General features: G+C 37.8%; 1 protein-coding gene across 2 annotated transcripts; it reads right to left on the bottom strand.

Moving 5' to 3' along the window:
* Positions 1-158: 158 nt before the first annotated feature.
* LOC137287216 (proton-transporting V-type ATPase complex assembly regulator TMEM9-like) lies at positions 159-12,529 on the bottom strand. Of its 2 annotated transcripts, none has more exons than XM_067819403.1 (5): positions 12,347-12,529; positions 11,505-11,608; positions 9,489-9,582; positions 8,685-8,807; positions 159-3,575 (listed from the first exon to the last, which is right to left on the bottom strand). In XM_067819403.1, the coding sequence occupies exons 1-5, from the start codon at positions 12,428-12,430 to the stop codon at positions 3,405-3,407; spliced, it is 576 nt and encodes a 191-aa protein (XP_067675504.1). In that variant the 5' UTR covers positions 12,431-12,529; the 3' UTR covers positions 159-3,404. The 2 variants fall into 2 exon arrangements, with proteins under 2 accessions (XP_067675504.1, XP_067675503.1); XM_067819402.1 differs by having other exon boundaries at positions 8,676-8,807; positions 12,347-12,525.
* Between the last annotated feature and the right edge of the window lie 3,384 nt (positions 12,530-15,913).

Below are 15,913 nucleotides of genomic sequence, written 5' to 3'. Positions count from 1 at the left end.
GACTCCAATCCTGGGCCCACTTGCACAAAGCAACCTTAGTGATATGACTATCTTAAGCCTACATTGGAAAATTTGAGTTACAATCACTAAAAACACTTTGTGTAAGAGAGCCCAGAGAGCACCCTCTACTCATAAAGAAAACAGTCCTGACAAACCAATTATCTTAATACTGACATTTATTATACAATGAATGTTCGCATTATTACAAAACGTCTGACATTCAGATGACATAAGATACATTGTATGTACACAAACCACTATAGAAGAGTTCTGTTTTCAAACTTAACCACAGCTGGGGGTTACGCTTCTATAATGGTCCTCTGTCACCACCACTAATACACATTTAACACATGCTGTACAAGAATTCTGATTCAAATCATGACCCACGTTACTCACGAATCTCTGATGTATACACTCACGACAGATAAATATGATGCCTTTAAAGGTGCGAGAAAAATATTCCACATCATTAGTAAGGACTTCTTAAATTTTCAATAAAACATGAACTATTGCCTGATACCAAATATCAAATCTAGTTTTAAGAAGACTAAAATATGAAAAGCAAGATCAATGGATGTCAACATCATCATTGTGAATAACACGACATTTCGGAGCGATGTTTGCTCTGTTAGGAGAATGGTAGGGAGTATGTAGTACTCAAATATTTAAATCTCAGTTCTTTAAGTGGATATCAATTCTTGGATGTTAAATGTTAAGAAAAACCTTAACAACAATAAAATAAGTTAACTGAATCAATTATTTACAATTCTGTTTTGGCACCATAAACAGCACTTGCACACTTATGTCAATTTGTTTACTTGTTCTTACTATTTCATAACAGTTACAAACCATCTGCAAAAGTAGGAATTTCACATAGAATGGAAGTGGAAAAAGATTTGATGTTTCTCCTTTGGAATGTCACAACCAGCATGATCAAAGTACAAATCGGGAAAAACAATGTGTTTAGTAGCTCTCCACATATTTCCACCTGCGTATCTACAACATGATCTGGTTGCATGTCCAAGAATAGGCACATCAATCACATCAAAAGAACCTATGGTTAATATCATAAAGATATGATTCTAGTCTAGTCAGAAAATCAACTCAGATCTTGGCTGGGGTAATACAAACACAAGTCACCTAGTGAAGATGGTTACATGCTGCACATTTGATTTTAATGGAGTTTGTCTAACTGTTGCTAATCACAGACAAGTGGACTTGGGATCATGTCTAATGCTGTCAAACTGTGTAGTAGGGCTGTTATGAGTCATTTAAATTCTAGGAACCTGTGAATTGAAGCCGTTTTTCTGTGATCGCTATAATCAAACATTAAACCAGTGTTTAAACTTGTGTCGCTTGATTTGAATTTGGGAGTTATTTATGAAAAGAGAGATGCAAAATGGACTATATATCCAAGCCAGACAGGACTAGTCAACACTCTCATATACATGTATATGACAGTATTGTGGTCAGCAGACAATGTTGTGATGAATTAACGCTGTACACCTGGCCAAAAATTACACTTTTATTGTTTCATGTAACTTAACAAATAATAAATCAATATGTTGTTTCTCTTAATATGAGGAATAAGAGATCATCTGCTGACTTTCTATGGTATCCATTAGCAAATATCCCAATGTTACTCAATCTTAATGATAAGTGTCACAATTGGCTCAACTGCTGCAGCTCTACTGCCAGCATTTGAAATACCTGCCTGCCGACTGCGGACAGGTTATTGCCAGCATGGACTGCAAGATTCTCAAATTCACCTGCCGAACGAGTGGGTTAAAACTTATACATGTTCATGAAGATATTTTGTGGGCAGGTGAGTCTTGGTCAGGGCTGGCAAGTTTAACATCTAACCAACCAAATGGTCTGGCTGAAATTGTTGGGAGTTTCATACCCTGGTGTTGTTCGGAGAGCAGTACATTATTAATTAAACAATATAAAGAGAATGCAGATTCACAGTGCACAGTAGAAAGTGGGATACTTAAGCTTAGGTGTACATATAAACAAACAGATCTACAATGCACAGTCCATGTAGCATATTGTAAGCTGTGTGTTATCTTGCTTTTGACATCATTTGTATTAGTTGCACAACACGATACGATGGGTATAACTACCATTTATGACCAGGCAGATACTGAAAACATAAATACATATGTTCAACTGTTTGGATTTGTTGTAAGTGGTCGTGACCACTGTGACATCATAACAGAGCCAAGTATCCATAGCAACAGTTGTAATTTTATGTAACATCACAGTGGATCAAGGGTAAAGTATGTTTGTCGGTATGTGACAGGTAAACCTTGGTTTTATGAAAGTTTCTGATTTAACAAGACAATATGCAGAATAAGTAGTATTTTTCTCCCTTGTCAAAGAATTCGGCAAGTTCAGTCCAAGACAACTTATTTATCTGATTTACACCAGCCACAAGTGGCACAAATTTTTGTCCAAACATTCTGTCAGTAGGTTAAATAAACCAAAATCATATACTAATATTCAATTTGAGGGTTTGAGGAAATGGATTTCATCACAGTGGTATCTTGAAGTTTTAAGATTAAAAAATGTTTTACAATAATAGCGTAGTAGATGATTTATGGTAGTTGAAAGTTAAAAGCAACAGTAAGTGTGCTTGTTTTATACACATATTTTAATTCAGATTATAAACAGACTGCTTAGCATTTTTATTTATATTCTAAAGTCTTTTGACTCTTTGGTCTCAACAAACATTTCTTGGCATCACATCTGAAGTACAACAAGATCAGCTAGCTACAGACAATATCACAGACCCGCCGGTGACCCCAATCTCTACACATCTACTGGGGATTGTGTTTCAGAGTAAATGTTTTAATGGTTTTATCAGTTATGAACCTTCGGTCAGAGATAGAACATAGACCTGACAAGAAACTCTCAAGAACAAAGGTACCATAACATGAACGAACACTTCCCAAAGGGTCAGAAATTCTACAAGTCTTTAAGATACCTTTAATATTACTGAGACGAGCTTCGTACAGTGGGCTCGAGTGAATATCTATCCCTCAGAGCTAATATCTTTATGCTTACATACAGACAAGTGAAGGGAGGTAACTGGATAACAGCACTATATCGTGACTCATTCAGTCTTGCCAATAACATTGAAAAGTCCTGGTTCCCCTTCATATTATCCTCAGCAGTAAAAACATATTCAACTTCCTGACATAACCCAGGAATTTTAATCCTCAAACATCTCCAACTGTGAAGGATCTTGGACTTGTTATTACGCTTTCCTCAATGATAACTAACAGTAACAGTTTATTCAACTTTCAGAAATACTGAAGTTACCTTAACTACACCTAGCTTGATGGTAAATGATGTGGTGCTTGTTGAGATTCAGCTAATCAGGATTCATCTCCTTGCATGCTTCAGTTCAGCATGGAATGGCGGTCGTAAATGTGTTTCCTTTGTTCTTTCACAGTCCCCTTCCACTTCTTCTGTTCATCTGACACGCGGTTGAGGATCGACCTCTGTCGTGCTGATGCTGACGCTGCTGCTGCCGTGTCAAGCGGCGACATCCTGGGCATGCTCAGGTCATCCTGGAAATATACAGCCTTCCATCAGAAATAGGGCACACTGCAACATCGCCTACGACACATGCAGGGAAATAGGAGAATGATTGTTCCAGTGAACATAATGGACTACAACTCATAAGTGGTTGAAAGAAATAGGTAGGCAGCTTGGAACATAAATAAAGCTGTAACAAAAATCAGATGTAGCATGTACAAGGGTCAGCCTGCTGTGCCATGTATGCAAAACATATGGGCTGTTGTACCCTGTATTATGCTTGGAAATAGTGAATTCCATGAACCCAAAAGGCCTACTCAATAATATAAGTTTAATCTGATGACACACGTAGCAATATTCCAGCTATATGGCTGTAGTCTGTGAATAATCAAGTCTGGACACAACAAACCAGTGATCAACATCATGAACATCTATCTATGCAATTGATATACCATTACATGTGTGAACAAGAGTCAGAGAGCCTGACCAATCCTGTTAATAGATTTTTATGACAACCATGGATGACTGAAGTTCAATTCTAATCTGAATTCTTTTATTTATGGATAAAAGAATATTTGACTTCTGAAACTAAAGATGTATGTAATTTGTGCACTTGATAACAGCAACAGGGGTGGAAGGTCTGCTTGTAGGGTACAGTACATGTGTAAGTCAAATAAAATGGTGCATTGGTAAAAAAAACCACATTTCCACACTCAACCAGTTTTCCCTCCAATGAAGATGGATTCGTCCGTTTCATGTAGCAAACAAAATGTCCAAAGATGTGGTTTGTATTCTGATGTTTCTTAACCTTGTTTATCAGCAATCCTAGCAGCTAAGATACAACTTCACTTTGAAAATTAAATACACAAGAAAATATGGCAAGTCGTGCTTCTTCAAAATGATTAAAATTCTGATTGTGTCCCTTTGGAGGTAACACTATCGTGTTCTCCTGACAGATAATTTAAAACTATCCAAAGTAGTGTACATCTGAGTTATCTCATCCTGACATTTCTACCTTGTTTATGTTCTTTTTCAGATTTTTCAACGTGATCAAGTTTCAGTAACATCCAACTGTAACATTCATAATCTATAATTGCCAAACCAGGCTATGAGGTAACAAGTATGATCATCTGGTCTAAACATGTGGCTGTTGCCTAACTCTGGTACTCCTTGTTATGATCCACAACACAGGCAGTGATACAACAGACAGACCAACACCAACAATGTCAACACCCACATTAAAACTAAAGTTCTGCTGTGGAACACAATGAGATTGGACCATGGGGACACTGCCATCTTTAAACCTCTCTCATGGCTGCTCTGATTTTCATTTTCTTCATTGATCTGAATGGCAGACGTCTAATGAAAATGTCACACAAATCATTTCATGTGTTCTCTGAGCCTTTTTAAATGATAAAACTGAAACTATATATGGTCATGGACATGTTCAACAGAAAACGATATCAGGAAGAACAAATATTAATAAACCTTTTTTCTTGCTACGACCTATTTCAACAGTATTAAGAGATTTCCCAGTAAGTCAACAATCATAAAGTAAAGAGAGAAGCAGAGCTGGCACCTTAGATTACCAAAATACTAACTATTTGACAGGTATTCTACAATTCTACAAGAAAATAAAATTCAATTTTACAGACAATACTTCTGGTTTATTGTGTTCAGACATTTCAATCAAGATACTTTCATTGCTATGAATTTAACTCAATCAGTTAGCACTGAGCAGACTGGTTCACTTCATAACAGTGTAAGAATCTACACTGAACAATCCCTGTAGCCATTAAACCAGAAACCCACAAATTTGAACGATTTTCCTATCTACCAGTGACCTATTAAGTCTTTCAACAAGCACTGACAGGACTAGCCATCACACAAACCATGCAACAGTGAAATACTGATAATAACCAGACTATATGCCTTCATCTGACAGGGCATTGCTAACTCATGGGATATATCCCCAATTCCCACATATATAGCAGAATCCATCCACCTTCACACAATAATTACGCCAAACTCAATAACGGTGTTGATACGCTGACTTAGAAGTCTTTTCTTTCACTCCATCTTTGTCTTTGGTAATGGGATGTCTGTCCTCCATTTTCGCTCTCCAGCAGTAGGGCGGCCTACCTTTTTATTGTTTCAGCGAGCAAAAGAGCTACAAAGGGAAGGTAATTTTCATGGGAGATAAGAACCCTTTTTGAACTGGTCTATAACTGACAACACCATTCAGTGCAGGAGCCTCTCTCAACATGTATTGGACAAGTCTGTGACTCAGGTCAACTCTGTATGTTCTGCAGAAATGAAACAGCTATGAAGGTCCAGGTGTTCAGCTTCACCAGTAGCAGCTTTCGGGGAACACTGGTTCACTGATCAATCGATGCCTCAAAATCTATCCTTGATTACATTATGCCCAAGACTAACATTTAGTCACAGAAATAAGTCATCTTATGTAAAAATACATTTCTACAAGAATATCCAATTGTAAATATACACACATGTATCTGTAAATTTGAGTCTAACTGATTAATTCTACAGTATCTGGGAGACAGACAAACCGCTACCCATTTTTTAATTCATGTGTAGTTGATTTTCAAATAGCAATACTTACTAAGGTCCTAAATAAACCCCACCTGATAATTATATTCACTATATTGTCTGTTGTTTAACAGTTTAACACAGACCAGTTCATCATGTTCATAGCAGCCATCCCCATTTAGCCACATGGAACAAAATTCATGTAAAAACAACTCAGAATATATTCTGCAATACATGTTTTATTGTGAAAGATCGCACTGACACCTACATGCACACATACACACACACCTCTCCCTGTATAAAAGTATACATTTGCACTGAAAAGTAGTATCAAGAAATAGTTGACACTAGAGACAATGTTTATCTACTAAATAGAAGGCAAAATGTCATAGAATAGATTCTTGGCTAAAGCGTTATTCTAATGAAGCATGTAAAACAAGTCAGATACTTTTCCATCTTGCACAACATGCAGTGTGATGACCTTGACCTCGACCCTTGACCTCAATACATGACAACACCGAGCACAGACACACCATAAGTATTCCTCTAGCAAAACGTGCAGTGTAATGACCTTAACTTCAAACTTTGACCATGACCAACACGAAACACAAATACAGACTATTCCTGATCTGTCAACAGTGCAGCTAAAGGGAGAGCTACACATCTAACCGTTAGCTTCATTAGAGTGATATATGCGGACTGGTGTGAGATGAGGACATAGTGACTCACTACACTAGAAATACAATGATAAACATCATGCACTGAGAATGCATTAGAACATGTGATCAGCTGTTTTTAATAAATTGATATCTTTAAGACATCTTCATTAAACACCTTGACTTGCTAAAGGAAATGTTGTACTTTATGTCTGAAAGTGACAGCCTGTCTTAGACACGTTGAACTTCATATACCGATAACAAAATCAGTCTGGTAAATACTATATATTCAAAGCCTTTTATTAGCTCTTCAAACTTATCTAAGATATATGAATCTGGAAGGATTACAATATATCCTGATGGTCTCCAAGTCTACAGAGGTCGAAATTAACTTATTTAGCAAGTAGCAAGTATTTGCTACCTGCCTTAAAAATAGGTAGCAAAATACCTTAGCAGCTAGCAGCATTCTTTCGTTCTGTTGTTAATTCCTCCCTCCCAGACCCATTACTGTCATTGGCCATATGACTGTATCATGTCTCCTTGTACAAACAGACAATGTTTTATCGTCCTTACGCAGGAAATGCCGAACGCCCATTATCAAACGTTGGAAGCAGTACTGTTATACTTATGTGTATGTACACTGAGTTAACTGGTTCTCTGTCACGATTATTACTGACTAACAAAAAGTCTGATGGGCATTTAGGGGGAAAGCAAAATACCAGTATGGGTAAGTGTAAGAGTGAAAGTACAGTGGGGATCTATCCCTTGAAAATGTTGACCAACTGATGAACATACAGTTTCACTAAATAATACCAAGTAGCACGTTGTTGCTACTGTGTGTTTTTTTTCATGTAGCAAATTACAAATTTGAACAGCAAATTTGTGACCTCAAAATTTGAATTTCGAACCCTGATCTATATAATAATTAAAAACTCCATAAATCTGAAATACTGTATCACAGTAACTTCAACACTTTTATGATGAATACCTGTGACCAATTCCCAAAGACGCTTTGTTTTCAAATCTATCCAACACATATCCTGCAAATTTAACCAATGATATCCTCTCATAAGGAAGAAAAACTGTTTAACATGGAGGCGATGATGTCACTTCCTAAATTGCAAATGGGGCCATGGGACTGATCAAGACAAACAGAAGATATCAGTAAATGAGGAATGTCATCTTGTAATTATCCTTAAGCATAACAAGTCAGAATCGAGATTTCATTTTTGACCAGTATGTGTACCCTTCATAAATTATGAAATAAATATCCTTGATATTAACTGAAATTAATTATGCTGGATTAGGAAGGTTATTGAAGTTCAACACATCTCAAACAGGTGCAATGAGCACTGGATAAACACTCTTATGATACAACCCAAAACAATTTCATTCTGAACACATGTTCTGTTCAACCTAAGCATCAAACAGCAACCCTAACACCTAAACCATCATAACCCGTATCATAATTCCCATCAAACAAATTAATGATGATGCAGCTAATGGAGGTAAGGGAGGTTACTCTTAATAGACTTGTCCGCATTTGATTGACTTCATTTTTCAAATATTCCCTTCATCTGTAAGTGCATAAGCTGTAATTCATCACACAAATCTTTTCCATGATGATTTTGAATGAATATTAAGCACGTTCCTCAAATTTCAGCACCATGGTGAGAGACAACAGAAATGTACTTCACACATTGTGCCAGTGATGGGAATCAAACTCGGGTCTTCGGCATGACGAACAAATGCTTTACCCACTAGACAATCCCACCGCCCCTAACCAATAGGAGAATATGCTTAAAAGAACATAAGGCATTGTTGCCATTGTTGCAACAATAACAGGTGAGATGCTGTTTGATGCTTGAGGCTGAATGTTAGTGTGTTAAAGAAGCAAGGAACAGAGCCGCAGCCAAAACTTGTTACCAAATTCACCTCCTCGTCTGCATGTTCCTGATAATGTGCGGGTCGACGTGCAATCAGGGGGTCCAGGCACATCAGGAACAGCATGTACACCATCAGCAGCGACACCACGCAGATGATGAAGATGACCACTACCTGCAACACAGTGATGACAGGGTGATGATGATCTGCAGGAACTGGTGTTCGTTCACTGATTGTTCATCAGAAGCCTTGAAAGTTGCAAATTTCTATTCTTTTCTACTTCTATGTTATGCAGTTTGGCAAGGCAACAAGACTAGATTCCATTCACTGTACAGTGACAATTCATACAGGTCAATCTTCTATTTATTAATCTATAAGTATGTAAAAAGTCTTATTTAGGATACTTCAAAGTCATATCACTTTGCTCATCACATCTTATTGTCATGACACAATTTCTCAGTAAATGGTAACATGCATTTTGTTGTCAAAAATATAGTTATTTAGTCAAAACATGCATTTCTAAAAAACATTTCATGCTCAATGTCAACAAAATTGATTGTGCCTATGATCAACAGATGTTTCTGTTTTCTTTCTTTATCATATATATGTTTAGGAGTGAGTGAGTTTAGTTTTATGAGACATGGGCAATATTCCAACAACATCATGGCAGGTTACACCATAAATGGGTTTCACTCACTGTACCCATGTGGGGAATCGAACCTGGTCTTGAGCGTGACGAGCAACCGATTTAACCACTAGGCTACCCCTGTGCCCACATGTTTAGGAATGAAATTTGTTCGAATAGCAAGCCCTTGAAGCTATATCAGTGTATAGTCAATTACATGATGAACCTACCTTGATAGTGGTGGTGTTTCTACTCTCCTTGGAACATTCACATCGTGGACAAAATATTTCAGGATTCTTTGGGAGTGCCACAGTGTCACACTTGCTGCAAACATAAGCATTGCCTTGTCACTAGCTGTGACATGATATAGTTAGCTCTCGATAATCTAATACTCACTGATCTGGCAAAAAATTTGGGAACCATTTAAAACAGTGATAATTACTCTCACTAATCTAGCATTCTTGCATTCCAACTCTGACATACAATCTAGCAACTGATTATTGTAAATATACACATGAGCATTATTTAAGCACCACCATAAATAATTGTCGATTGTCACAAAAAGGGATCAAAACAGAGAGGTCAACCAGTTATATCTACATAAACATGCAGTTAGCATGAAATTCATGTGCATGCTTTTCATGTTAAAGTTCTGTCATGGTACAAGTGGCTGATGGGTATTGAAAGGTGAAATGAAGTACTCTCATTTGATTTCCAGCATGAGGAGGAGGGTGTCAGCAGTTATCCGTGTGCGGGGAGGATACACCAAATACTCATGTCACCATTACTGTTGGCTTAGGATTGAACAGTGAACGTTTTTTGAGAACTTTGTGTACGTTGGACCACAGACATTGTCTGTGTGACCATAGTTTTGGACATGATTATTGATGACGTTTTTAGTGCCCTCATATGACTGTCAATAAAATACAGTCGAAAGTAGCAGCAATGTTGGTAGTTGACGGATTGACACTTTCGATGGTTCAGTTAACAACATTATAACCATGTGTTTGGTTTCCATATCATGAATGACCAGTGTGTTGTGTTAAACAAAATCTCATAGCATGAAAATGGGTGGTGTTTAATTAATGCTTATGTGTATACATTGTAAAACATTCGTTAATCTGACAATCCACAAGCCAGTCAGATAAATCAGACCGTAAACAAACAATAACATATTTAGCGTGTGCCTTACTGGCTGCTTGTTGCCAACGTCGGTGAACATGTCACTTGTCAATTGGAAAGATAAGATAATTAGTTGAGACAATTTAATCAAGAATTAAATGTTATAATAACTGCCTGATTGTGCACTAGATGTCTACATATTAGTATGGAATTAGTTGTACGGAAACTTTAAGATATTCAACTTCCAGGTCATAATGGCTGCCAAAATGCATTAAAAACAAACATGAGTTTTGTGAAGATGTGGTATTAAATATATGAAACTGATTGATCATGTGATTATTATAAATGCTAACATGGATATATTCTTCTTATTTTTTCTTAATGTGAATATTGTTACATATGATGAAGATAACTTGATCTACCCTTTCTGATATGCATCAACAGTCTGAAGATCACAACATTTAATGAACTGGGATATTTTCACACAAATACATTAATCCGCCATTCTCATTAATCCAGCATATTTCTCTACAACCACTAAAGTCAGATTAATGAGAGTTGACTGTAGATCAAATAAGTGGTACAATGGTAGATCTGGAAACTCAAAATTAAGTCAAAATGATATCCTGCTGATATAGCAAATGTTGTCAAAAAGGCAATGTTGGCAATCACAGAATATAATCTCTACCCAAAATTTACTGAAAAAACAAACAGGTCTACTAACAGTACTATACAATGACACATGTCATATATGAACTGTTATTCACACACAAAACATGTTAATGATCACTGACAAGCCCGTTCATGGGTAATCTGGTTTTATAAACCCTTTTGTGGGCAGTCTCGTTAGTTATAAACTCTGTACTTCTGTAAGCTGAACTATGGCCCATGATTTGTCACTTTAGCTCATTTGTGCCTCTGTGACCAATTTCAACACTTCTTCCCTTGTCATTGCCCATTCAGTTTTGGTCAAAACAGGACTGACATACTAAAATGCTTAAATCACCCATCTCCACATGCTCAATATAAAGGTCTTGAAAAGTAATTTGCATGAGGTAATTCCCTTGCTGTGTACATGGCTTATACCTATTCAACAAATAAAAACTTCTCAAAGGTAAACTTACCATTCCTGATTTCCTACTGTTTGTACATAGACTGTCCGTTCTGGTTTTGTTCCATTTCTTTCTAAATCACAAACACATTTGCATCGTGCATCTTCATAACTAGCCTGCAACATAACAATATCATTGTTAGACAGAAATACTTGTTAAACCAATTGGAATATTTTCAAAAGTCAAAGGGTTTTATGAATGCCTTATAAATGCAGTCAAGCAGCTATTTACAGCTTGCTTTATTATCATGTTATACATACATGATTTGCTTGGAAACAAATTAATGGACATTTTCATCTACTAAAATGATGTCCAGCTTTTTCAGAAGATATTGTAGATCATGTGGTACAAAAGTAAAATCTTCTGAGCAATTTAAAAAAACTACAACCACCAGACAAATGAGGTTTGATTTCTAAATATCGGTATGCATAACACTAATTGCTGCAACTGCATGCTGTGGCTCTCACTTCACTGATCTCACAATCCTTAGGTTGGCTGTGCAAGGGATAGGGTAGTACCCTTGGCCCTTGGAGCACCCTTCCACCCTTCCACTTAAGGGCTTCATCAGGTCAGTTCTCTATGAATTGGGGTTATGGACCGCTTTCTTAAAAATTGGCTCTGGTAAAGTAGACCCCCCACCCACCAAACGTCTTAGAAGGTTGTGTGATTTTCTGAATATTTCGTTTGTCAGAGTAGATAGCAAAGTAAAGGACACCTTGATAGTAAATACGCATGTATTTCGGCTAATAATAAATCAGACATAAATAATTTGTATCTGTATAAGATTGTGATCCACTTTACGATCACATGATAGTACGGGGCACTTTCCGGGTGTACGCAATTGAGCTACATACGTTTGTTTGTGAAACACATTGAAGGACGATGATGATGGCAACAGTAATTTGAAGAAACCCTGAAACTGTTGGAAAGGTCGCCATTCCCGCTGTTCTGTTCTACTACGGTAAATATTTCCAATTATAATTTGTTTTCCCTCATCGTAATAATCAAATCGGAAGTATGGACATCACAACTTAATTGTTAAGAGAGTTCACAAGGGGAAACAACTCTCAGTTAGGTCCATACCTCCTTGAGATCAGAGTCGACAGATATGGGTTCGAGTAACTGATCGCTGCTATTATGACAACATACGTATTGCTTCTTATTTGGGATTTTCAAAGCTTAGACTAAACCATACACACAAATGTAGTTATATTTTACTTCAATTAGCTCTTTGAATGACGTTTTAAAAGATGGGGAATTACACACACACACACAGACACACAGAGAGCGTTACAAGAAGCTGTTTCGAATCATTGCACTCTCTCTCTCTCACCACACACACACACACACACACACTCTCTCTCTCTCTCTCTCTCTCTCTCTGTGTGTGTGTGTGCCTATATTATCAGTGATCGCTTCTCATATTTTGGAGTGTACACAAAAATCATATAACCACCATTAACGCTGTGTTTCGTAGGGATTTGTTCCCAGACCCGTGGAGAACCGGGTTAGAACTGGTCTTCACTAACCTATGCTTGTCGTAAGAGGCGACTAAGGGCATCGGGTGGTTAGACTTAGTGTCATGTCGTTGTATCGCAACTTCGTAGGTCGATGCTTATGATGTTGATCGCTGGATTGTCTGGCCCAGACTCGATTATTTACAGACCAACACCAAATAACTGGAATATTGCTGAGTGTGGCGTTAAACAACACACATATCGACCAAACCAACCAGTGTTTTCGAGGAAGGAAACTGCACTTACCAAGTAAAATAGGTTGTGGTTGTAGTTGCAGCTATAATAGAATTCTTTGAAAATGTTAAGGAAGTATGTAATATATGTAATGGAATATTTATAGGATATTAAACGAGCTTCCCCTTTCATATCAAGTTCATGTCCCGAGTGAAATAATTTTGGTCTGTCACGACCTTTAGATATGAAAGGGGAACGAGTTTTGTATCCTATTTATTACCCACGTCGTAAAAAGTGAAAATATCGTTAAAATAAAGCAATATTTTGCTTTCCTACATAGTTCTAACCATGTAACGCGGATTAATACATCATATTGGTGATTGGAATGTCAACCGCTTCACTCCGGGAAAACGTACGCTGCGTAGAGGCAATGTATTTCCTATGCGCCGCCTAATCACAAGAAAATAAACAAATTAAGACAAAATCAAGTCGTAATCAAAATTTAATTCTTTTCAGTTGAGGATTTGTTTTCAAAAGCAATGATATAATTCATCAAAACACTTGCGAAGTGTAAATATTTTGAACTTGACTACGTGACCTAAATCTTGCTTGAACGTCAGTCAGCCATCACTGTCGGGTTAGTCGTCATGTTGAAAAGTGTTCACAAAGAAGAAGATTCTAGGGAGCATTTAATTAGTCGCGGCAAACTCAACAGCAGAGATGAATGTGAATAACAGGGAACTGTATGTCCCATATAGTTGAGCTTAATGTTCTTCATCGGAGGACGAATTACTGTAAATAATTCGGCGACGCTTTGCACTGGATGCCAGTGACGCCTTCTCATCTCGGCTTGGAATTCCCACTTGTCGAGACTCGATGTTTATGTTGAAGACTTCACCGAAAATTGGGTCTGAAAACACAGCCTACAACCTCGAACGAAGACGATTTCAAGCTATTGTGTGCAGATTCTGGGAAGTGCTTTTGACCCCTACATAAGAAACCACGGGAGGTATAGCAGTGACAATATGTTTGTGCGGGAGGACGCGGATGGATGCGGCTGACAGTGGCAGAGGTAGAGATACAAGAGCGCCGCTCGTCTTTTGATGTTGTGTGTTACAGTGCAGTCCTGACAACATACACGCAGAAGGTATTCAATCCCTGATAACATTCACAACTCTTCCAACCAATTGTCCGTCAATATTTTGACGAAATCAATAACTTTTACGGGCGACGCCATATTTGTTTACTCTCACGAGAGACCTACTCGACGTATTTGTTTACGTATTTTTATAGATTGTTTTATTTTCGTTTTTATTACAGAAACTTCATAGAATCAGTATCATAGAATTGAAAATAATGCTAGTAACCACACTAAATGAAATATTTTTATCTAATTCCATAGAAGTGTTTTCGTTTTACATGCTCTCAAGTGTGAAAACTTGAATGAAAATCATGAATGGAATGAGTGATGAAAGTAGTACCAGTCATTAGCCAATCAAATTACTCGAAGGTGTTATGACACGTATGTGTCATAACACTTTCTTATGAAACACCTTTACGAAGTACCACGTGGGTAATAATAAGCTGATAGTGAATGAGTATGTGTTATGCATATGAGTGTGCAATTCCTGCTATATCAAACACTGTAGAATAACTTTTCTTTGAGTGGCACGTTTTAGAAATTGGAGAGTCAGGCTATGTCTTTCTCCAGTTCTATGGTACAAACCTTGAGGACGAACAGCTTGTTTATTCAAATGATGCAACGTTCCGACATTCTTACATTGATACAGGTATGTGTTTGACAACTATACAAGAATCTATAGGGTAGCGTCGCATCATAAAGGCTGTTCTTATCTGCTTGTGGATTCACATAATCTAAAAATGACCGAACTTTGGCCTTCATCGAGACGTCCTCCAGTCAGGGACGTGTTTTACTGGGTGTTTTATTGGGTGTTTTACGTAGTAGCAGGACTGGACCTTCAAATGATGTAAACCTCGTGGGATGAGTACAGCCGTGGCGTTTGCTTACTTACAGACACGTGTTGTATCAGATATAATTCCGTCAGCGTGACGTTCTACGAGTCTTTACTCTCTGGTCGGATCTGTACAGCACTCATCTGCATGCTGACATGCACATGTTGTACCAGGTGTCTTCTGGTAGCGTCAGGTTCTACATACAACGTATCTTTATTCCCACGTCGGACGTGTACAACAGTGTCATCTTCTTGTTTACATACACGTGTTCATGTTTCTCTGGCAGCCTCAGGTTCTACAGACCACGTACCTTAATTTACCCCCTCTTTGGAAGTGTACAACGTCATCTGCTTGCTTACATACACGTGATGTACTGGATGGTCTTCTTTCAGCGTCACGTTCTACAGACCACGTATATTTATTCCCCCTTTGGATGTGTACAAGGTCATCTGCTTGCTTACATACACGTGATGTACTGGATGGTCCTCTTTCAGCGTCACGTTCTACAGGCCACGTACCTTAATTTACCCCCTCTTTGGACGTGTACAGCGTCATCTGCTGGCTTACGTACGCGTGATGTACTGGATGGTCTTCCTTCAGCGTCACGTTCTACAGGCCACGTACCTTAATTTACCCCCTCTTTGGACGTGTACAGCGTCATCTGCTGGCTTACGTACGCGTGATGTACTGGATGGTCTTCCTTCAGCGTCACGTTCTACCGACCACGTACCTTAATTTACCCCCTCTTTGGACGTG

Source organism: Haliotis asinina, chromosome 6, assembly GCF_037392515.1.
Source record: "Haliotis asinina isolate JCU_RB_2024 chromosome 6, JCU_Hal_asi_v2, whole genome shotgun sequence".
In the NCBI taxonomy this organism is placed as follows: Eukaryota; Metazoa; Mollusca; class Gastropoda; order Lepetellida; family Haliotidae; genus Haliotis; species Haliotis asinina.
The sequence above is the reverse complement of the archived record's forward strand: the minus strand, read 5'-3'. Positions and strand labels throughout refer to the sequence as shown.